Source organism: Topomyia yanbarensis, chromosome 2 (assembly GCF_030247195.1).
Source record: "Topomyia yanbarensis strain Yona2022 chromosome 2, ASM3024719v1, whole genome shotgun sequence".
Lineage (NCBI taxonomy): Eukaryota > Metazoa > Arthropoda > Insecta > Diptera > Culicidae > Topomyia > Topomyia yanbarensis.
The window spans coordinates 401,931,784-401,955,808 of record NC_080671.1 but is presented as its reverse complement, the minus strand read 5'-3'; the positions used below and the strand labels follow the sequence as shown (position 1 = coordinate 401,955,808).

Below are 24,025 nucleotides of genomic sequence, written 5' to 3'. Positions count from 1 at the left end.
CGACACAACAAAAGAAAAAAAAATAACTTTCAATAACGTACCCTTCCTCTCTTCTTTTGTTTGACATGCCGACTGTTTAAATTGATGATTTAGTGCCTATAGAAATCGGATGGGAAAATTTGCATGTATACTTGTTGCCTTTCTCAATAGAAAGGTATTGCAATTGCTCTGAAAACCGACTTTTTAACGGAGGCCCGGAGGGCCGAGTGACATATACCATTCGATTCAGTTCGTCGAGTTCAGCAAATGTCTGTGTGTGTATGTATGTATGTGTGTGTGTATGTGTGTGTGTATGTGACCAAAAATGTCACTCATTTTTCTCAGAGATGGCTGAACCGATTTTGACAAACTTAGTCTCAAATGAAAGGTGCAACGTTCCCATAGGCTGCTATTGAATTTCTAATGGATCCGACTTCCGGTTCCGGAATTACAGGGTGATGAGTACGAACACGCAGAAAATGTCGATTTTAATAAATTCTGCAATGAATGTATAAAGGTGAAAATTTTTCCAAAATATGACCACAATTGCTTCGATTTGTAGTGTTAGGTCACTAACATCCATTCAAAGTCTATTTGGCCACATTGGCCACCATCCTCGGTTCCGGAAGCCCCGGCGGAAGTATCTAAATTCAGAATAACAGTCACATCGGTTTCTCGGAGATGGCTAGACAGATTCGACTAAACTTGGCCTCAAATGAAAGGTATTGCGTCCCCGTAAATGGCTATTTAATTTCATCCCGATCCGACTTCCGGTTCCGGAGTTACAGGTTGTGGCGTGCGATCACATAGCAAATTGTGATTCAAACCGATACTCCGATGAAAGCAAAAAAGGTAAAAATTTCGCTAGAATGTCTCTCAAACAACTTACATTTGCTGTTCTAGGTCACCGACGGCCAACCAAACTTTCGTTGACTACATTGACCACCATAGACGGTTCCGGAAGTGCCCGGGAAAAGCGGCCATCTTTCAAAATTTACGAACTCACATCAGTTTCCCGGAAATGGTTAGGCCGATTTTCACAAACTTAGTCCCAAATGATAGCTATATTATCCCCACAGATGTCAGTAAAATTTCGCACGGACCGCTTGTATGGTTCCGGAAATATAGACTGAACGGTCCGGTCACACATGAAATTCCCATATTAGCCGGAACTCAAATTTTTTTTCAAAGGGGGGACCTCATGAAATTTCAGAAATCGAATTCGTATTTTTGATGCCAAACATCTTTAAAATGCATGAAACGTCGAGATTTTATGTTATTTCGAAAAAATTTTTTTTTTATAAAAATCGACTTTTTGAGACTTTGCCGATTTTGCACCTTTTTTCAGTTCAATATTACCGAGGCTGTTTTTTCTTTTTCAAAATTTTAGAACTCGAATAATGATTTATTTTCCTGTATATAGTTGTCATGTGATGTATAATAATAAAATGTAATATATGCATTTAAAAGCTTTTAATGAATATAAACAACGCACACATTCTCGTGATTCATGATTGAGAAAGGCACAATTGCACCGCTAGGTGGGTTAAAATAGGTTTTTATTCTGTTTCTACCTAGATGTTCGGTTTAAATTATGCAAACGTCTATTGTGGATTATATTTGCATTTGTATTTTTTCGAAAAATCGTGCAGAATTTGCATTTTGATGTTAAGTTTATTGCATCATCATTTATTACTTGAAGGTTTACGAGTTTAGGTGACTATTGGAGCGCATATGTATATTTGTTATTGTTCGGTGTCTCAAAGCACTATAAGAAGATTCTATATTAGTACTTAGAGTTGTCTATAAAAGCTTCATAGCATTTATCTTCAAAAACTTTTTTGCACGATGCCTGTGTTCTGTATGTTGATATAGTGCTAGATTTAATGCTTTACATTTTAGGTGCATTGAGGCATTAACAATACTTGTATACGGCTTGTTAGCAATGGAAATATCTTATCTAGAGTTTTAAATTAGTGCTAATGGTTACCTGGGCAACGACACAAAATAAATGAAACAGAGAATTCTGCACCCCCGGAAGGATGCTAAACGATCTGCAGATGCTACAATAGCAGGAATAATACTTCCAACCCCCGGAAGAAACTAGAATTTTTGTATTAACAGTGAGCGGATATATTTCGTTTCGCGAAACAAACACTTCTGCTTGAATGATGGTCTGCAACATAATTATCACGCTATGTCTAATATGGTGAAATTGCAGGATGTAAATATTGGCCATCTTTAGCTACAAAACCAATATGTACGGACAGGAACAAATATTCACTCAACAACAATCACGCCCAGTATCTCCATGCCAACAACCGACACCACCAGTGAAGAAACGAACGTAGAGGACGGATGCGTTTGTGTGGGCGGTCGCATTTCGGTATGACGCTCTATTGTTTTCTTCGAAAATACTTTAAATTGGCTTCTCAATATTTTTTGGTGTATTACGTCGATTAAAAAAAACTCGTTTTTAAAACTTGTACACAAAGTAGACAACTCCCTTAAGAACGTTTTTTTTAACAAATGTCAACTATCAAATAAAGTTTCCATTTTTTTCATATAACAATTTAATAATGCGTATGGTTACAAAGAAATTACTATTGCTATTTGTATTGCTCTTCTACGAATACCGGACGTGTGCATCTTCCGGGTAAAATCGCGGGCCCCCAAATACGACCCGGGCCCCAGGGCAATTGCCCTGGCTGCCTCCCCCTCTAATCGGGCCTGACGAAAGCTGCCACGTTACCATAATCCCCGTATATATAGACAAGGGCTCCGTTCCCGTGGATATAATTTAGTGCATATTTGTCACAGTGACTGCGATGTCTGTTCTCTATTTTATCTGTTCCAATAAAACGATCTCGAGTCATCACTAAACAAACTTCGAATTGAATCAGTCTTGCACCTGTTCTCTGTTGTTATCTACTATGTCATTCAAGCGAATTGATCTATTCATTTGTAAGTAGGAACATACCAACCAGTCCGAACCAACAAGAATAGGTCATACCAGTCGAAAGCCACAGACCCAGGCTCAAATCGCCCAGCTCCATAAAAAATACGTGTACCAGTTCCAAACTCTTTGATATCCGATACGAAGTATTGATTGATGACGAAAAAACTCTAAAAAATATCAAACCTGTTTCTCCCATTGCCGAAATTCTACGCATAACTGCCCACTGATAAAATAACCAAAAAAGTAAATATTAAGTTTGCGGAACGAAAAAGTTTCATTCATTAACTAAGACATGCACAGCAAAAAATATGAAAATTAACTTAAGCGTATTTCTTAATATCGCAGAAAAACTATTCGTGTAATTAATAAATTAATAAATTTATGCTATATTTCATGCACATAGAATGAATCCAGAAAATCATGCAAAGCTGTATTTTCCTTTGGGAATTTACATTATTCTGCTCGAGACTTGCGCGCTATTCATTCAACGTTTAGCCAAAATATTTTATTTTTACACAATTTTATACGAAAAGGTATTGAGCAGAATGAAAAACTAACTGCGTTGTACCCATACATGCACAAGCCGCAGCTAAATGCGCTTGGATCGTTCACGCTCAAGCGAAACTCATGTATGCCACTTTGCAGTCACGTTGTTATGTGTCGCTTTAGCTCAGTCAGTAAGGGGGTGTCTTTGGCGAATCAACGATTGTCGGTCAAGTCTTGGTGTTATTTTACGGGGATTTTTTTTTATGTCGGTACGGTCACCTACACATAGGCAAGTTATTTATAGCACGATTTGTGGCCAATGTAAAATTAATCACACGCATAATTTTACACTATTGGTTGCGTTCCCTTTATGTGCAGTATAGCTAGCATTATTTTACATGAAATTTTTTATCTGTATGGGTACGGTATTATTAACTACAATAGTGAGATCGATCCTGTCAAACTATTCAACACTGTCGTCGCTTCCGAAAACTTAAAACATGGCGCACTCATCCATTTCTGATTTTAGTAAAACTTGAAGTCACCCGCTTAACCAGAAAGCTTTTAGCGAACTTTCTTAAACAAAATGAATAAACAACATCATGATGGCTGGACCAATATGCTCAGAATTTTCTGATTTCTATCAGATATTCCCACTGAGTGTTTGTTGTAAACTTTTCCGTAAACTGATTTTTTCTAATGAAAAACTGGACTAATTACATTTGAAACGTTGAATATGAACGTGATTTAAGACGATAAAGCTATATTATATCCACCGTTTCTCTCCAGATCGCTAATTTAATCTTCATCTTCGATCACGTTTTTCATAGTTGTCAGTTTTAGAACATAGAAGCAACATATCTGTAAAATTCAAGATCGATCCTATGCTTGGAAGTTGGATTAAACAACTGTTGGAAAGTTCGGTTAAAAACGATTTTTTGCACTGGTAGGTCATTAGGTTTAATTTTTCTTCAAACTAAGCACTTAAGATTATTCTCAGGTAGCTTCTAATTATGTAGAATGGACAAAGGAAGTTAAAAAAATCCCGATTTTATCAACTTCCCCGTTTTATGAACCAAAATTTTTCGGTTGGTTGATAAAAACGGGTCATTACTGTACTTTCGAAGGGTGCCTGATCGCGCTCGTTTGAGAGAGCTCGGGTAGGCAAATTCCCGTTAGGACTCAGCTTCCTAAATAGCCAGAAAAAATGCATCTACTTTGGTCCTTAATCCACGTACATTTTGGTAGTATATCCGGAGACTGCTTCAAGCAGCGCTTCTGGAATGCAAAAAATCATCAGGTACAGCACCGACCTCAGAACCGGAACGATTATATAGAAGGATGTTAGCGGTATGCGTATAGGGGTCGGGAGGCACGGGGGCTTCCTCAATGCTTGTTATTGTTTGTCGTGGATCCAAAGCTGCAGTATCAATTGTTGGTTCCCCACTGTTGCGCTGACAAAAGGGGTGGTCATTCCAACTGAAACGCATTTTTAGCCTGACTCATTCATTCATTCATTTATTAAAATGCTACCGTAAAATAGTATTTTTGACACTCCTGTGTTTGATATGCTGCAACGTGATACCTGTCAAACTTAATAGTAGTATAACACGATTTAACACTACAAATAAATAGTGTAAGTTTCATTAAAATATAGGAGGACGTACTACACACTTTTACCCTACATAAGGGTACAAAGATGATGCAATTTACTGAGTAGAAACTTATACTTGTTACCACTCACCCTCCCCCGCCCGATAGAATGGAATGGCTCACGTGGCGAATGGTGATGGATGGATCGTAATTGCCAGAGAAAAAACGCCATTATGTTGTTTCAAGAAAAGCAGTTTTCACTGCAATTTCAATAAAAGTCGTTTCTGAGTTAAATTGTTTAAAATATTATGTAAATTAAATTTTCTCATTTATCTTTAATCTATGTAGTTGGGTGCATTCCAAACTTGCACCTGAGTCGAATCAGATCTATTCTCGTTCACATATTATTAGTTGAGACATTTCTATTTAGTTAAAAAGTACATTTTCTCATTTGTGGCTGAGTCTCACCACATAGTTCTTCTATTCTTGTTTTTTTCACTCAACACAATCCTTCGGAAACGAAGTTACTTCATAGCTTGATTTGATTGTGTTATAAATTCCTTCTGCTTTCCGTTCCTCCGTTTTTTCTCCGAGCACAGCAAGGACGGACTTGATCCGTTCGGGTAGGCAAGCAAGTATAACCGCACGTACACCGGCATGGATGTAGGAGCCAGAGTTTGTCCGTAAAGAATGTTCGCCTTCCGCCGTCAGTCAGTCAGCCAGCCAGCCACCGCAAAGTCGCTTTCATTATTTTCAATTTGCGTTTTGATTAGCTTTTAATGAGAAAGTAATTCAAAATGAGCACTGCGTCTTGTGTTCTCCCCGGTTGGTGAAAGGCAAGCCCTGCTGGCTGCTGCTGCTGCTAAGACTACCAACTGCACGAACTGACGTGAATCGTCGGTCTTAGCCCGGCTTCGACGAAGTCCTTCGGGAGTAAATGAGAACGGAATGGTGAATAAATGAGTTCATTATTGGATGAGATGGGGTCTTTCGTGTTTTTGTTTAGAAAGAAAATATGTTTTTAAATTTAAATGACCTTTACTTACAGCAGCTTCCTTTCTTTGTTCTCTTGCAGTTTCGATGCCCGAGATACCCGTGAAGGATCGCACCGGAGTTCCAATTCGTCGTTCGATGGAAGGGCCAGCTTCTACCCGAATCGGCTGCCGGCAACGTTGGAGATCCGGCAGACCAAAAGCTCCGACAGTGGGGTGTACCGGTGCCGGGTGGATTTCCACAAGAGCCCCACCCGGAACACCCGGGTGCAGCTGTCCGTGATAAGTAAGTACATACACCCACAAACTGAACCGGTCGGGCAAGAAAATGTTTCAAGTTTGAAATATCAGTAAACGTATCACAATCAAGCTGAAGGCGAGTGAAGGAGAATTAGTAGTTGGTACGAAATGTACACTCGATCTGCAATCAAAATCGGAATCAAGTTATTTTGACTAGCGAATAATTTACCGGTCAAATCCAGATAACTTTACCTCGTTTCAATTCCATGTTATATGGTATACGTTATTGCGTGATTCGCATAATGACGAATTTGATGCAGCAAATGCATCAAAATAAAGCAACGCCTACTTTGGGTGTATAAACGCTTTTTTTGCAGAATCGCAGTCACCAGAGCGTGGGAAGTTATTCAAAGATTTTCACGGATGGTGGGTTAAACATATGTTTCCGTTTTCCGAAGGGAAATTCGCCGTCCGCCGTATATCACCATCGTAAGGCATTACATTGCCCGGGAGGGGCTCTATTATTCGTTTAAACATTTATCGTTTTTGGTGTGCGCATTTTTCGCTTACCGCTAGAAGAGCTGGCAGTCGCAATCGGTGTGGTATAATCGAAATTCGAATCGTAGTTTCGGTTTTCTTTTCTGCTCTTTCGGTTGTAGTTTCCACGAACATTCGTCGGGGGTTCTTTGTGTGGGGTTGTTTTTGGAAGGGTGACATAATTTATTTGTGAAAATTCTAGAATGAATGTAGTTTGAAATCACTTGTGCGGTACAGGTAAGCGACACTCATTTCTATTTTTTTTTAATTGGTGGTTTTGAGATATATTTTCGCGTAGTAATCACAAATTGTTTTTTGTTTCCAACAGAGAACACACACGGAAAACAAAAATGTTTCCAAAATCGTTGCGAAGCACGGTGCTTCACGCGCGCGCCGTTTGTCCTCCTTCACTGTCAGCATACGACCACAGATCCATGCCACTCCCGCTCGAAGCGAAACTGAGACAGATTCCAATCCGTAAACCTGTCGAAGTGAATGAACTGACAGCGGTTGAGAATAGAATTCGACCAAGTCCCTAGTTTAAGCAAAAACTGCATAATGTAGCCTGTACTCCGGTTGACACCGCGAGGAGGTAAGGGATAGTATCTCTGTATCAGAGGTGAATGGCGAAATAGTATGGCTGGAAAAAAATTATTCCCAAAATTGTGAAGAAGGTCCCATGAATTCTGGAACAATCGTGTTTTTACGTTATGAAAGCAGGACCATGAACAAAAATTATGTGTTTTATATTTATTACATTACATCACATGATTTATTACATCTTGCACATGATCTAGCTTTCGTGGTTGTGAAGCAGTTCACAAAATCAAAACATTTTCTTGTGAACTGTTCCACAAAGCCGGCGTATTATTCATGAATCTTTTCAATCATCGTGAACTAGTTCATGATTCCTAATATATTAGTCACGATTCAATATCCGTGCTGGTGAAATAGTTCACAAAACCATAAAATTTTAATTCTGTATACGTGAACTACATACAATTCATGCTCTCTAGCGAATGATTCACAACTCACCATTCATGCTCATGAAATAGTTTACAAAACCATGAAATAATTTTTTATGTGTACGTGAGCTAGTCACGACTTACCATTAGAGCTCGTTCAATAGTTCACAAATCGAAAAATATTTCTCATGTATACGTGAACTGATTCATGGTGCCTATCGACTGACCATTCGTGCTCGTGAAAAAGTTCACAAATTCGTGAAATCCTATTCATGGAAACGTAAACTGATTCACGAATCCTAGAATAACCACACCTGACCATGAGCCCATGAAATAGCTCACACAGTTATAAAATATCGTTCAAGTGTTCATGATTCATGATTCCTAGTATAATTTTCACGACTTACCATTCGTGCTCGTGAAATAGTTCACAAAATCATAAAATATTATTCATGGAATCGTCAACTGGATTCATGCTTCTCAAGTACATGATTCACGATCTATCTTAAGCGCTTGTGATATTTAGAAGACATCCGTAATCATTTTCAATTTCATGCAACTCTTCACATGGTCTTAAAATTTTCATGTGAACTATTTCACAGAATTTTGGTTTTTTTCATGAAATATGTTGTTTTTCATGAAATAAGTTGTGTTCAGCTTCTAGCGACTAGTAATAGGAGCGAGCTGCTGATATAAGAAAACTATTAGGACCTCGAGCATCGTTATTCATTTGATAAGGTGCAATGTGACGTCCAGACAGAAAACGAAAACTGCGCCGAGCCTCAAAAATATATTATAGAGCCACAAATCGTGTTCGTGATGTAGTTCACAAAATAAGATACCGCGAATCAGTTACGCTTTTCTGAACCAAATCATATTGTCACGCTACTCCGAGTAGAAAATCAGCTATTAATGACGAATTTCGCGTCAAATCGTATTCGGAGTTGGCAGCACCCTCTCAGATTTTAATGAAACTTTTTGCACATGAAGACTTTGTCACAAAAAGCCACTTTGCATACTTTGCTTTTCCAAAAATGATCTAGACTGTTTTTTAAAACGGGGCAAACACATTTTTTACCAATTTTTTTTAAATGGTTGTAGTCTAAAAGTGACAAATCCTATAAAAAATGTTGTAGGAGTTATTTTCACAAAATTAGCCAAATTTTTGAATAAAAATTTTGAAAAAAATCTTCATCGACTCCTACACTGAAAAAAATCGATTTTAAAAATTTAAAGTCGAATTACAAAAAACCCCATTTTTGATTTGGATGAAATTTTGTTCCAAGATAGGTAATTATGTTCCCTACCTACCGTCAAAATTTCAAGCACTTTTAAGTTTTGGTATTTTAAATAATCTATTGGTCTTAAACCGTGATCACCGCACACTTCTTAAATAAAAAAGGGATTCGGGGAAAAAGCCATAACTCCACCAAATATCAGTATATTTTTATAAACTTATGATTGTTTATTTCAATGAAAAATGTACTACCAAAATATTATAAGTGTGATGTAATGAAATCAGTCTTCCCAAATGAACATCGAACACCATGTTCGTTCTAGTTCTGTGCTCATCCTACACCACCTTTTCGTGTGCAAACTCGAACGCGCTAATGCGTACCAAAACACGAGCACATGTTCGTCTGCACAATCGAACCCCATATCGTCGCTGTTGTACTATCTTATGACAAGCGCCATTTTGCACATTTCGAGAAAAACGATTTTTAAAGTTTGAGTTTGAATATCATGAAACTTATAAATGGTAGAAACAATTCAGAGAAGACAATTGATGCTTCTACCTATTCTGTACTAATCTCTCAAATATTACGAAGATCGGTTGACTATGTTGCGAGTTTTCACTAAAAATATAAACAAAAGTCGCACTCACACGTGCCATAGGTGTGTATTGATGAAAAAATTTGTATGACGTGTCATAATCGTGCATGGAAAATTTTCCAAAGAAAAAAATCACCAATTATTAAATTTTATTCATATCATTGGCTTCATTTGGTCTATAAACAATCGGTTAGATGCATTTTGAAGGAAATGAGTCAGGGAATCTAGAAAAAATAGTTATTTTTAGTTACAGTGTTGCCAAATAGGCAATATTTCCAGTTTAAAGCTAAAATTGCGTTTCTCTCCCAATACATGCATTTTTCTTTTGAAAATTATTATGCCATTGTGTTCCTACGACATTTTTACACATAAAAGCAACTAAAATTTGATTATAACTTGAGCCAATCTCAAGATATAATGATTTGAAGCAAAAAACTCACAATTTTTTTATCACTTTTCTCGCTGTATTTCAGTAACCAAGCATAATTTTAAAATTCTGGAAACGCCATCTTGTAGAGATTCGTTAGACGAGTAATGTGGCATATCTAACTCAGTTCACCCCAAAATGGCGTTTGTCATAAGATAGCACAACAGCGACGATATACGTACGCGGTGTTCGTACACACAGGTTCTTGATACTAGTTTTCTCTTTCTCTCACTCATCATCACTAGCATTGACTCATTCTGTTTTGTTTGTGCCTTTCTTATGTACGCACAAGGTGTACCTACACGGTGTTTAAACCTAAGTTTGCATATCGTTCGCTTGGGTTCGGTGTTCGAGGCGAGCCTGTACACAAAGGCAAAGAAAGTTTGAGGTTTAACGCGTGCACGAAATTTTGTACACGGGTGCAAACTTGTCGATGTTCATGGGAAGACTGAATGAAATCATTGCTTTATGCCTTTACGTAAATTCAAACTTTCTTGATATGTTTGTCCCAAAAAGGTTGTCCCAATGTTTATGTCATTAAACAAATATTCCATTATTACTTCTTTATTTTCTTGCTTAATTCTGAGGAAAGATCAGGGAAAGAAATAACCACCACAACATTATGTATTGAATTTTACATAATCATTTATTTATTTTTATATATAACATTTGTCTTAAAACTATCTTCATGCATGCTATTTTGTATTTTTTCTATGCAAGGAAAATATTTTTGGTTCATCTTCTGAATTAGCATACCTTTTCGCTTCTACTTTGCCACCAGGAATAGGCACAAAACTGTGGAATTTCTGAGCGCCAGATATTGTTTTGGCGTTATAATACAGTTATTATACAGTTCTTCGAGTTCTTCTGACATATTGTTCTAGTGTTCAGTGGATATGTAGCAGAAATTTAATTTTTGATATTTTTATCAGTTTGTTCAATTTCTAAGTTACATAACATTCAGGGAGTTGTGGTATTTTCACAGTCGCGAGCCGGACTGGTTCCTTTTGCCATTCGCTTGAGAGTGCCACCAGGCTCCTTTTCCATGGGATTTTGCAAAAAATTCATACTTTGACTGGAATCTACACAAGCTTGCGAAGTTTTTCTGATTTTTGTATTGTGCTGCTGCTCTATCAGACAAAAAATAAATTTTAGAAAAGTTTGTCACTTGTTTCATAAAATTTATCATTTTTGAGATAAACAAATGAACTGCAGTCTTCCAGTCGTCCAATCTTCCAGTCTTTCAGTCTTCATTCAATTTTGTTATGAATATATAGGGGAAAGTGCTCAGTTGCCGGCACTGGTCGGTTGTCGGCACCCCTATGTAGCTTTTGACAGAAACCAGACATGGACATTCTGATAAATATGATTTGTGTGTTATATTAGCACGATCTTTTTGTGCCGATTGTTGAAACAAACAGACTCGAAGATTCTGTTCTACATCCAAAATATTTTTTGAACAACAACTCTACTTAAAAGTTTTTTTTTATGATTTGCTTAGTGTTATAGAAAGAAGTAAATCGATCAAAAAAGTATGCACATTGAATATTTACGATGTGAATTTGTTCTATTTTGTGATTTAACATTGAATGGCTCCAAATTTTTTTTTTATCAGTTTTCAAAAAGGTTATTAAATTCGGTTGTCGGCACCCAAACATGGTCGGTTGTCGGCACTCTGAGAGAACATCAATGGAAACAGAGTCGAATGCTCCATTTATGTCTAAGAACAGGACACGTATAGTAATGTGACTCAAGTCCATGATTAATTAAACGAATTTCGCGCTAACTCGAACAAATGTTGGCAGCACCCTCTCAGATTTTAATGAAACTTTCTGTATATGAGAACTTTGTCACAAAAAGCCACTTTGCTTACTTTGTTTTTCCAAAAATGATCTAGACTGTCTTTTTAAAAGGGTCAAACTTTTGTACCACTTTTTTTTTCAAATAGCTGTAGTCTAAAAATGACAAATCTTACAAAAAAAAATGTGGGAGTGATTTTCACAAAATTAGTCAAAATTTTGAATAAAAATATTGAAAAAATTCTTCATCGACTCCTACACTGAAAAAATTCGATTTTAAAAATTTAAAGTCGATTTACAAAAAAAAAAACTTGATTTGGATGAAATTTTGTTCCAAGATAGTTAATTATGTTCCCTACCTACCGTCAAAATTTCAAAATTTGGGCACTTTCAGGGAAAAAAAGTAATTTGAAAAAAAAACTTTTCTTCGTCCAAACTGAATTTTTTTTCAGTGTATTTTTATCGAAAACTAAAGCAATGAAAGCCGGTTGCAAAAACTGTTATGATCAATTGGAGTAATGTTGTGAGCCAAAAGCAAAACTGTGCCGACAACCGAACAGATTCCTCTGCCCAATTCGTTACTGATACTTTTTGTATGTATCAGGCAACTAGGAGTTGGGAAAATGGATTCTGAGATGATTATGACTTTCATTGCTTTAGTTTTCGATAAAAATATACTGAAAAAAAATTCAGTTTGGACGAAGAAAAGTTTTTTTTTTTCAAATTACTTTTTTTCCCTGAAAGTGCCCAAATTTTGAAATTTTGACGGTAGGTTCATAATTAACTATCTTGGAACAAAATTTCATCCAAATCAAAAAAGTTTTTTTTTTTGTAAATCGACTTTAAATTTTTAAAATCGAATTTTTTCAGTGTAGGAGTCGATGAAGAATTTTTTCAATATTTTTATTCAAAATTTTGACTAATTTTGTGAAAATCACTCCCACAATTTTTTTTGTAAGATTTGTCATTTTTAGACTACAGCCATTTGAAAAAAAGTGGTACAAAAGTTTGACCCTATTAAAAAGACAGTCTAGATCATTTTTGGAAAAACAAAGTAAGCAAAGTGGCTTTTTGTGACAAAGTTCTCATATACAGAAAGTTTCATTAAAATCTGAGAGGGTGCTGCCAACATTTGTTCGAGTTAGCGCGAAATTCGTTTAATTAATCATGGACTTGAGTCACATTACTACACGTGTCCTATTCAAACGTGAGCTCAAGAATAAAATATCACGATAACGTGCATATAAATTACGAAAATCGTGACTAATATTCTGAAACTATGAACATAAATTGCACTACTCGTGAATAAAATATCAAAAATCGTGACTATATTCCTCAAATCATGAACACAAGTCTCTATTTGTGACTAAAATATCACAATAACGTGATCAAAGATTACGTTAATCTTGACTGAGAATCTGAAATCATGAACATAAGTCACTGCCAGAAAAGTCCAACCCGAAACTCGTGAATATCACGAAAACGTCAATATAAATTACGAATATTGTGACTAACGCCCTGAAATCGTGAACATAAATCGTACAGAGTAGCCTGAAAAAATACTGATTGTAAACTCATGAACAAAATATCGCAGTAACGTCATGAAAAATAACGAAAATCGCGACTAAGCTCCTGAAAACATGAACATCGTTTTAATTGATATACTACAAACCGGCGCATTCCCAAAGTATAAACAAGAATCATAACAAAAATTAAAAATGTTCAGGGAACAATTACACTGCCGTTATAAGCATATTTGTCCCATGTTCTATGGGATTCCCTATATACATGGGACAATTATGCCTAGAACGGCAGTACAGTAACCCAACCAAACATTGCAATATAACTCTATGTACATTTTTGCGCGAACTGGTTATTTAAAACACGTAGTTTCATGAATACGGGGTTGATTATCCATAATTTCGGGAACTTGGTCACAATTTTCGCATATCGGGATTTTTTGGTCATGAATTTATGAACGGATTTTGTTCCGTGCAACAATCAGTTTGTTGGGCTGATCGAAATTAATGTATTGTGAAATTTTATTAAAAAACTGTTTTGGAAACGAAAGCTTCCATCACTTGATCTGGATAAAATACATAAGTCGGAGAGCAAAGATAAATTCATCTTTTTCATCTCGCCTAAAAGAAACTTATTGACTCTTGAGCGTGCAACTGATTCGCTCGACGCCCCAACTAGATTTCATTATTGGTATCAGTCAAATGATGACGAAATACGAAATTATTACCTTGCTTTGATTATATCGGATAGTTAAAAATTTTGATTATTTACGGATTAACATAACATAGTTTTACAAAAAAAAGTCTTCGAATTTCATTTTAGTATAAATGGAAGCCAGAAGAACGAATTCCTTATGATGAAACAAGAAATTTACCTGCTATATATTTTTCAGAGGTATAAAACAAATCTTCTTCAAAACTACTATTAATTACGTCCTAGCTTCGGCTGTACATATACTAAAATTGGAACGATACAGAGTAATCGTGAAGCGTTCCGCATTTTACCCAAAGAATTCCAGGCAACTCCCCCCCAAGCCAAAATTAATTGGATTGAAAAAAAATTGATGCCGACGAATTTAATTTAATATTCCACAAAATATTTTTGGAAAAATATTCTCTGATCACTACATTGAGAACTGTGTTTAAAGCGTCATGAGAACTTTTGGAAAATTATGGGAAGGGGATCTTGTAACTTATCTCTTAGCCAAAATCCCATAGTTGTCAAATTACTTCAATGTAAAATTAAATAACTGTCTGAATTATTATGAGCTCATTTTTGGAAAGATGCTTCAAAATATGGATGAGAGACAATTTTTCGAATGGGAATCTAAATTTGAATAGGTTGATTGCATATAAAACATAAGCTTGTTTACCGAAAACTTACATACATTTCAACATTTGCTGAAAATGTATTTTTTTAGATTGTGTAGAGTTTAGACAACAATTCAATATGGTTAACAACAATAATAACATTTCAGAAACTAGTTGAAAGCTGATGTAATTTTGTCTCTAGCAGGTCAGGATCGGTTTTATGAGCATTGGATTTTTGTTGTATTATCAACTATATGAATAGCCTCTTAGCAGGATGCAATGAATGGCGTACTAAAATTTTGTGTGCTACGTACTAGTACTGCAAGTTGTGAGGTTGACTAATAAAGAAAAGTAAAATTAATGCTCGATAAATTTTTAACGGACACGATCACATTCATTCGAAACTGCCAAATTTCGATGTTAAGTAACATTGAAGAATTTCAAAACGTAAATCTGTTCATCTGCTGAGAGAATAATTTTGACGGTTAATCCTCCTAGAACTAATTATAGACAAGAATTACTCTTCAACCAAATTTGGGTCGAGACTTAATGTCTCCAGCAAAGTTTTCGAAAGTGCTATTTCAAACAACTTTGTCAAAGACATAAATATCCCACATATTCAGAGTATCGAAATATAGTAGTAGAAAACCTTTAGAACAAGCTATTCTGAAATTACTGTATTTGATAAATCTTTTCTGCGGTAATTAAATAATAAATTCACATTGCGTTCAAGGTGCCTTTGAAGCTTACAAAAAAAATAAGGGAATTGGATATAAAACAAATAATTCCCAGATATTAAAAGGACTCAAAAACACAAAGAGTGATTCCATTTTCAGGAGCTAGCATCAATTCGGCGCAAGCTTAGTCCGCCCACCAAGTTAGTGTCGGATTCTGATGAGATGAAGTCGAAACGCAAGTTTCAGTTCCATCCATCCATAATTTAGTTATAGGTTTTGTGTTCTCAACTCTCAATGATTGTTTCAAACAATTTTATCCGTAGCGCAGAAAAAAATAGTTTTCACCTAAATTTTTCTTCACTAAGAAGAAATATAGCAGGCCCAGTCCATTTAAATCCCTATATGTTGAATTCATGTAGCCTTCATATTTTCAACAAAATTGTTTGAAATGACATTATCAAAAACTTTGCTGAAGGCACCATGTCTCTTAATATTTTTGAAAAATTAATTCACCATAATTACCTCTATGAGAGTTAGTCACTAAAATTTCTATATCAAAGCAGGCGCTGTTTTATGTTGATAACTTCCCAAAGTTGTCAAACCTTCAAAGTGAAGGATTATTATATTAGGTGATCTTGAACGTTTAAATTTTTTTAGATCATTTATCCCACTTTTAAAGATCGCAATTTTTGACTTCATTGACATATTATACAAGAAAATAATCAATAGAGGTTTGAAAACTGTTCCATGTTGATCCTTCTTGTTTGTAGACTGGAATGACATCTGTTAGACTACTTATGTTTTTGAGTTTTCAATAATTTATCAAACTCATATTAAATTTTAGCATTTTTTCAAAAACTTTGCGATTTTCATCGAAACCCCCTCCAAACCAAATTTCTGGCTACGCCACTGCCAACACATATAGGTTCATTTTTTTTCTAACATTGTATCTCTAGCTTACGAATATTTGGAATTTTATAATCGTGAACCAAAACGAAGTGGTTATAAGCTTGGTTATAAGTTATTCGCATTTAACAAGGACAATATATGTTTCAAACTATGATGTACTACATTCTTTTCCTAAATGTTGTACAGACAGGTTAAATGTTAACAAATATAATATTAACCACAAATTCGATGAGCAAGATTTATGACTCCTGATTAAATTGGATACCTACTAACGGAGTGTTTAAAATGTACGGAATATTGTGAAATATTTAATAATCAAAAAAATACTTCGAGCTTCGTCTAAAGTTGAGCAGGAATAGCAAAATTACACATGCCTTTTAATCTTTTGGAAAAAATTAGTATCCCGCTTTAATGCTTTAGTGATCTGAACAGATTAGTTTGCTGCAATTATTCCGAGCTTGGCGAATAAAGTTTTATTCGGAATATCCTCCAAAGGAATCTTGACAGTTGACTTTAATGCCTTTATTCTAATGGCATATTCGTTTTTAACACTGCACTACACCGGTGTAGTCAGTGCTACACTCATTCAAACTTGGGTGTAATCAGTCTATCTCTTTCTTTGCACTACACCGGTGTAGCACCAAGAAAAAAACGAAAACGCCATAAGTTACCCGAGATTTTTATTGTAACCAGGCAACCAAAAATGTTTTCAAATTTTGTTTAAATGAAAAAAAAATCACACTATATTTTTTTCCTATTCCATCAACATTACTATCCTATCATTCAAAATTTGTCAACTGGTTAATAAAAACTTGACACAATTTGACAAATTGCATTCATTGACATTTAAATCAAACATGATTTACGAAATTCATAGTCATGTGAAATTAAAATTAAATCTAAAACATTTTTGATGCTCGTATATGTCAGGAGCAGAACACGTAAATTTTTACGATTTTTCTAGTTCTGTGTAATACTAAAAAAACCCCTGAGTTGAACTTGAACAACGACTGGCTTATGAATATTTAAAAATATATTGTATTCCATAAGACAAATTGTTTTTGGTTTAATAATTGAATGTCTTCCAAAACTCGTTGAAATGTAATATGCAAAAGTATTCTGCGTATTAATGATTTTTTTTTCAGAATTGATAATTTACTTTTTCAAAAGTTACAAAGTTTTTCTGTGATCGTTTTTTCTGGTCAAGTCTACCCACCGCGGGAGCCTTGACCAAGGCTTGGGGAGCTTGACCAAGCGAATTTTAAAATATCAGAACAAAAAACAATGGCATATAACATGCTGTTATCTTTTCTTCCCATATTGTTGAGGTTCTTAGTACTAGTTAAAAATATAAAACGATTGTATTTCATGAGCTTTGATTTTTTTTAATGCATTGCTTTTTTGGATTAACTGTACTGATTACATTGCAGGTTCACGTGTCACAAAATCAGCCATAAAAATCATTAGTGTATCTGTGGTGTCCTTGAACGATTGATTGAAAAAAAAATTCTCTTCTTTTTGGAAACGGGAACGATTTTTCCTCAAAAAAACACCATTTTTACCTAAAAAAATTATTAACAAATCCATAACATTAATATGAAAATTTTGACGAAAAAATGGAATCGTTCAAGGACACGGCAGTTAAATTACGAACAAGCAAAAATAAAGTTTTGAAATCCGTTGCAAACTCTTTCGGCACTCGTAGTCACCGCAAATATCGTGATAATCGCGTGTAAAGTTTCAAATATAAGCGTAAGGGAGCAAGATCAAAAACGAAATGAAGAAGATGAAAAATTAGCTGAAGGGATCGAAACAAATATAAAAATATAAACAAAATTAAGTACCAAATGGAACACATTATTAATAATTGTTGAATTTCGTGCTTGGTAAAGTCTCCCCATGTTCCCTTAACCCTATTTGTATTTTCACAATTCGACAGATTCAATAGGTTGAAGACAAAACTAAAAAATATTGCACATGAAAAGCGCACAGAACATGTACCTATCTCGAATAAAAATAATAAAAGACAACAAACACATTCTCGTTATGAACGCTGTTCTCCGGGGCAGCTGGGCGGCATCATTTTTCGTACCTACATTCGCACCCACCAAGCAAAGAGAATGTGGGTGCCTATCTACAGCTTGCTATGGAGAACGAATGATGCATAGCAGTTGATATCTCTTCGAATGGGAGAGAGAATGAGCAACGGGTACTATTACGCTATGCTCATATACCTACACTATAGAACAGCAATGATTCACCAGCTTCGGTGGTGGTGAACCAAAGCCGTCAACTCCGCAGCTCAGTGGTGTATGTTCGTGAAGCGAAGAACGAATGAAGAGTGTTCGTTCTTTTTCAGCTGATTCGTTTTCCAAGCTCTGCAAATACCTCACCAATCGCTGCTTCCGAGTCTTCATAGGCGGCACCATATCCCCGTGAAACTATTCCTCACCTAGATTAACTCTCTCATTACAGAGCTACCCGGAGACATCTACGTGTTCACTTGCACCCATGACATAATCTTGGTTGCCCTGGAGAAATCCATCACGCGTACCGGGATAAAATTACAGGCGGTCGTCAACGCCGTCGCCCGATGAGCACTCGCCACAGTATTCAACATCTACGCCGGAAAATGTGCTATCACTCACTGCTGCGGCACTCACCACCTAGCCAACTCCAGGTCAATCCATCTTAACGACACTATTGTACCCTTTCGGAAAGAACCGGTCATTCTCGAAATCACCCTTGACAGAAAACTTACATAGACTCACTGCATCCGTCACCCCAAAAACAACCGCAGAAGAGCACTTAACATCGGGCGATCCCAACTAAATAGCACAATATTCTACGGGATCGAGCTTATGGTCGTCAAACGGTGAGATAACATAGTCTTCACTAAAGGGATTATAATGGCAAGGAGACGCCATGTTCCGTTTGAAGTTTCAATTTAGCTGTAGAAGCTTATAGCTGAGTTCGGATTCAGGAGGCAGCATATCGTTTCTTTGTTTTTTTTTTAATCTCTTTAGTTCTTACAAGTTTCCTGTATCATGCCTCCACGCGAGTCTAAGTCTATTGATGACATCTGGTCCTTAGACTGGCGACGACTGGGTGCTATCAGCCTTGTGCCGATAGTAGCAGAATGAGAGGGTGCGAACAGATCTAATAAAGGAAACACTACCGTAGACAAGAAATAGCGAATTCTGTCTAAATACTGTTACAATAGATAATGATCCGGTTCATTACGTAGATAAGATTAGCTTTTCTAGGCAATACACCCACGGTCGGCTGTGTGGAGTTAAAATTGCTTTTGTTTAGGAAACATAGGATACTCTCGGTAGCCGGCTGCTCAGACTTGAAAAAGAACCAAAACTAAACAAGATCTTTTCTTTTTAGAGTGATCGTGTACTCGAAGACTAACTAAACAACTACCTAATAAAATATTCTTTACAGGTCGCATCGCTTGCTTGGAGCGAATCCTAGATCTTATACCCCTCCAAACCACCAACTCCGCGACACCTATGGAAGAGTCTGATGAATCGTCGTCCTTCCGTTAAGTAGGTGGAGCATCAACACTTCCCGTCTACCTAATCGTTTATCCTTCCCCGTGAACGATGGAGATGGGGGCGGCCGGCAATGACGGCTATCATGCTGTTGAGGTCTTAATATGGGTCGGATTGGTATGAATTCCTACTTACCACTTCCTAAGCAACACTTATTAGATAATCAGCAGTCATACATAATGAAGTCAGTGTGAAATCCGCCAAAATTATCGTCACAACGCAACGCAGCGCAATATTCTACGGGATCGAACTTACGTGCCGAGACTTAGAGCGCACAGTGGCACCTGTTCATACAAAGTTGTGACAAAATTATAAAAATTGGTCTTTGTGCCAAAAAATTGGGGTTTTAACAAATTTTGGGTCGCTGAATTCATTTAAAGGGCGAACACGAAATTATTGCGACACATTCAACAGGGCATAACATTTTTACCATTGGGTAAAAATCAACCAAATTTTGTACACGTTCTCATTGATGTGTATTGTTTACATGCTGTCAAACTCGAAGTCGCGTTTTTCGATTCAACGAAAATGGAGGTGAACCAACGCGAGTCGAGAGAACAAATTCTTTCCAAACACCTGGAATTTCCTGACCTGTCGCACCGGCAGTTTGGAAAAATGTTGAACATTCACCATTCAACCGTCTCCAGAGTATTGAAACGGTTCCAGGAGCACCAGGTTGACGTTGGATCACGGCAAAGGAGCTGGAAGAAAACCGGGACCGGAGAACAAAAAGACGGAGGGAAAGGTGAAGCGGATGATTAAAGCAAATCCCAACGTCTCAAGCCGTGATTTGGCTAAAAAGATCGGCATGTCGCAGAGCTACGTCCAGAATGCAACGAAGAGAGCTGGACTACATACATACAAGGTACAGAACTTCCCAAACCGCGATGAGCGGTAACAATCGACGGCTAAAACTCGGGCACGGAAGCTCTACGAGAAGATGCTGACAAAATATGTGCTGTGTGATGGACGACGAAACGTATATAAAAGCCGAATTTAAGCAAATTCCGGGCTTGGAGTTTTTCACCGGCAAGAGCAAGTTCTTTGTGGACGACAAATTTAAGAAGAAGAAAATGTCGAAGTTCGCCTCCAAATATCTCATTTGGCAGGCCATCTGCTCTTGCGGACTGAGGAGTGAGCCTTTCGTGACAAAGGGCACAGTAAATGGCGAGATATACAAATCTGAGTGCCTCGAGAAGCGCCTTTTGCCGTTCTTGCAGCGACGAAGCTCCGCTATTTTGGCCAGATTTGGCATCATGCCACTATTCTAAAGGTCGTCGTGCCACTGTGGAGCGGTGCGGTTAGCCTCTAGACTACTTCCAAGCACCCCTGCCGAAGCAACCTGCGTCGAGGCCGGAGTATTCCCCTGTCTCCATGCAAGCAGCCATTGTAGCTTTCAAAGGGACACTAAATTTCCTCGAGATGATAGCAGGCGACACATGTTCCCTTCTCACCATCGCAGCCCAACTATTGCCCGACTGCATCGCTTGAGAATTCTCGAGCCTGACACAACCCTGCACCGAACATAGACGACAGCCTCACCCGCACAATAAAGGTCCGGGAGGGGAGTGGGCGTAGCGTATTGGTAAATCAATTGCCTTGTACGCAGCGCACCTGGGTTCGAGTCCCGACCCCGCACATAGGGTTAGAAATTTTTCCTAAGAGACTTTTCTAACCCGAAGAGGCGAATGACCTTAAGGTTAAAACCTCTATAATTGAAATAAAAAAAAAATAATAAAGGTCCGGTCCGCCTGGCAGCAATATATCAAAATACAGGGAACTCGTCAACCGGAAGTACCAAAAACACTTCAAAGTATCCACCGACGGCTCCAAAAGGGGACGACGGCGTTGGAGCGGGAATCAACGGATTAGGGAGCAGGGCGAAGGACTTCTTGCGGGTACATTTTCACAATGTCCGAAGATAGAGTGATGTGAAGCGCATCACACTGGAGCGTAGATCTTGCTGACCTACAGATCCGACTAAAGCATGTCGTTCAGCGAATATCCTGACGCTGTCTTCCAGGACGCGTCGAACACAACCCTAGCCCTCATCGTGGTGCTTGATTCCTTAAAAACGAGTGATGTTAGAAGTAGCAATGCGCCTTTACGTCATTTACAGACTCGTAGAGCCTTCTCACGCGACCGAGTTGTAGGTACTCGACCATCGAGCGGTGATACGATTCCTTGATTGAAAAATTTCATTGCAAACGGCACTCCAGGTTATAAAAACGGCGTTCTGGGATAGCTCTGGACGCCCCCAGGAAGACTTCTGGATCCTTGATTCTTCCCCTAATCGAAGATCCAGAAGTCAATGTACTTTTCAGTCGACTCACGCTTAACTCTACTGGTGTAAAACTCTTCACAGCGGTTTTCTTCGGGAGAGCGTGCGGGACCAGTGGAATTCGCTTCTATCTACCAAAACTTCTTAAGTGCGGCTTCCAAATCTTCGTTTGTAGTGGAAAGATTGCAGATCCGGAGAATGCAGCTAGATCCATTGGATGCGGAACCAGAGACCGCCCAGTCGAATGGCGTTTCAACTAGCCACAGAAGACCGTTACCGAGCGAGATCTTCCAACCGGTATGAAGTTCTCAGAAGTCCTCACTTCCGATGACTTGGGACATGGAACTGTGGATCTGCTAACCCAATATGCGGAAATTTCCACGCCGACGTATCGACCACCATAGTCAGCAGCTCGGCGGATGTTTACTTTAGAATGAGAAGCTCGAGTTTCGTGGAGAATGACTGAGTTCTCGATTCAATAAAGCTGGTGATGGTTTTTTCCACCCTTTGCGTTCAAAGATCGATTTCTGCAACCCCTGTGTTTATGTGTGTGTGTTTATGTATGTGTGTGTGTGTCAAATGTCACTATTTTTTTAGAAATGGCTAGAGCGATTTGCACAAACTTAATCTCAAATGAAAGGTACAACCTACCCACCGGCTGCTGTTGAATTTTGTGACGATCGAAAATCCGGTTCCGGAGCTAGGGATTTATGAGTACGGTCATACAGAGACTTCACATCTCTGACAAATAGATGGTTGACAAAATATAGAGATGTCAAACCTTTTTATTCCCGTTAAAAAAGAAAGGGCGCGGAATTATTTCGTGAGAAAAACAAAACATTTGCACTGCAAAAACTTGTTGAGGTTAGGTATTTCGTAATGATAATAAACCGATTTTCTTGACTTTGCATCTTTGGTTGTTAATGAGCTGTCAGAAATCTTAATTAAGATTTCTGACAGCTCATTTACAACCAAAGATGCAAACTAAAGTCAAAGGAAATTGGTTTGTTTTCACCAGGAAATACCTAACCTCAATCAATTTTTGCAGTACAAAATATTTTGTTTTCATTACGAAATAAGTCAGCGCCTTCTCTTTTTCAACGAGATTAGAAAGGTCAATAAGAGAGTCAGACTTTGGCGTTGGCTTTTGTGCAAACAAATATCAAAACAAGCTGTTGAAACAGAAACCGGCCCAACATACGTTCGGGAGTAAATTTTCCCTTGCAGCCGATGCCATTAGCCCTAGACCAGTGTGCCCCAGCATTATTGCTCACTTCATAGGATCTATTTTAATTGTGAGCTTCCTATTATTAAAGTTCCGAGTGAAAAAAGCTACATAAATACCGCTGCCGACTGCGGTTGATCTCAATTCCAGGGGAAACTCGCTGGAGCTTCAATTCGTAACCCAACACTCGCTTTTAGCAGAGAAAGAGATAAATGCACTTGTGCGGCAGATTTTATCGTCTGCATCAATATTCCACGAATTACAGTACTTGCGATACTTCCTGGTTCGCATCAGCAGGATGGATCAGGTGAATCTGAGAAATTTTAGCCAGTGGAATTTCCACTGATTGGACTGCTGAAATATGCATCGCAATAATTGAAATCCATAGTTTCTATAATATTTCAACAATCACCAGCTTTCGGTTCAATTCTGGTTTTGCTGTGTCGGTAGATTTTCGGAACAGCTTACCAGCATCTATGGACGGCTGACTGGAACCCATCTAATAAATATTATTCTCACATTTTCCCCAAATTTTCGAAACCTCTCTCCGGCGGTGTTCGCAGTTAGCCAAAAGCAACGGTTGACTGAGGGTCTGAGCTTGTGGGTTGGGCTGGAGGGGAAACTGAAAAACCAGTTGCTGACAGGAACTGGTGCTTCTGCCGGGTTAACTGGTGCATTCTTTCTTCCCCGCCTACCCCCGTTAGCCGCTTTGCTCGGCGAGTGTTCCGATGC

The 24,025-nt window shown here is 37.7% G+C and overlaps 1 protein-coding gene across 1 annotated transcript in view; it reads left to right on the top strand.

Annotated features, from left to right (window-relative positions):
- LOC131680855 (uncharacterized) overlaps positions 1 to 18,824 on the top strand; it is a 54,545-nt gene extending 35,721 nt beyond the window's left edge. Inside the window, exons 3-4 of the mRNA XM_058961568.1 lie at positions 6,093 to 6,295; positions 18,703 to 18,824. Of these exons, the coding sequence (XP_058817551.1) occupies positions 6,093 to 6,295; positions 18,703 to 18,824 (325 nt within the window). The remainder of the gene's footprint in view (positions 1 to 6,092; positions 6,296 to 18,702) is intronic.
- The last annotated feature ends 5,201 nt before the right edge of the window (positions 18,825 to 24,025 follow it).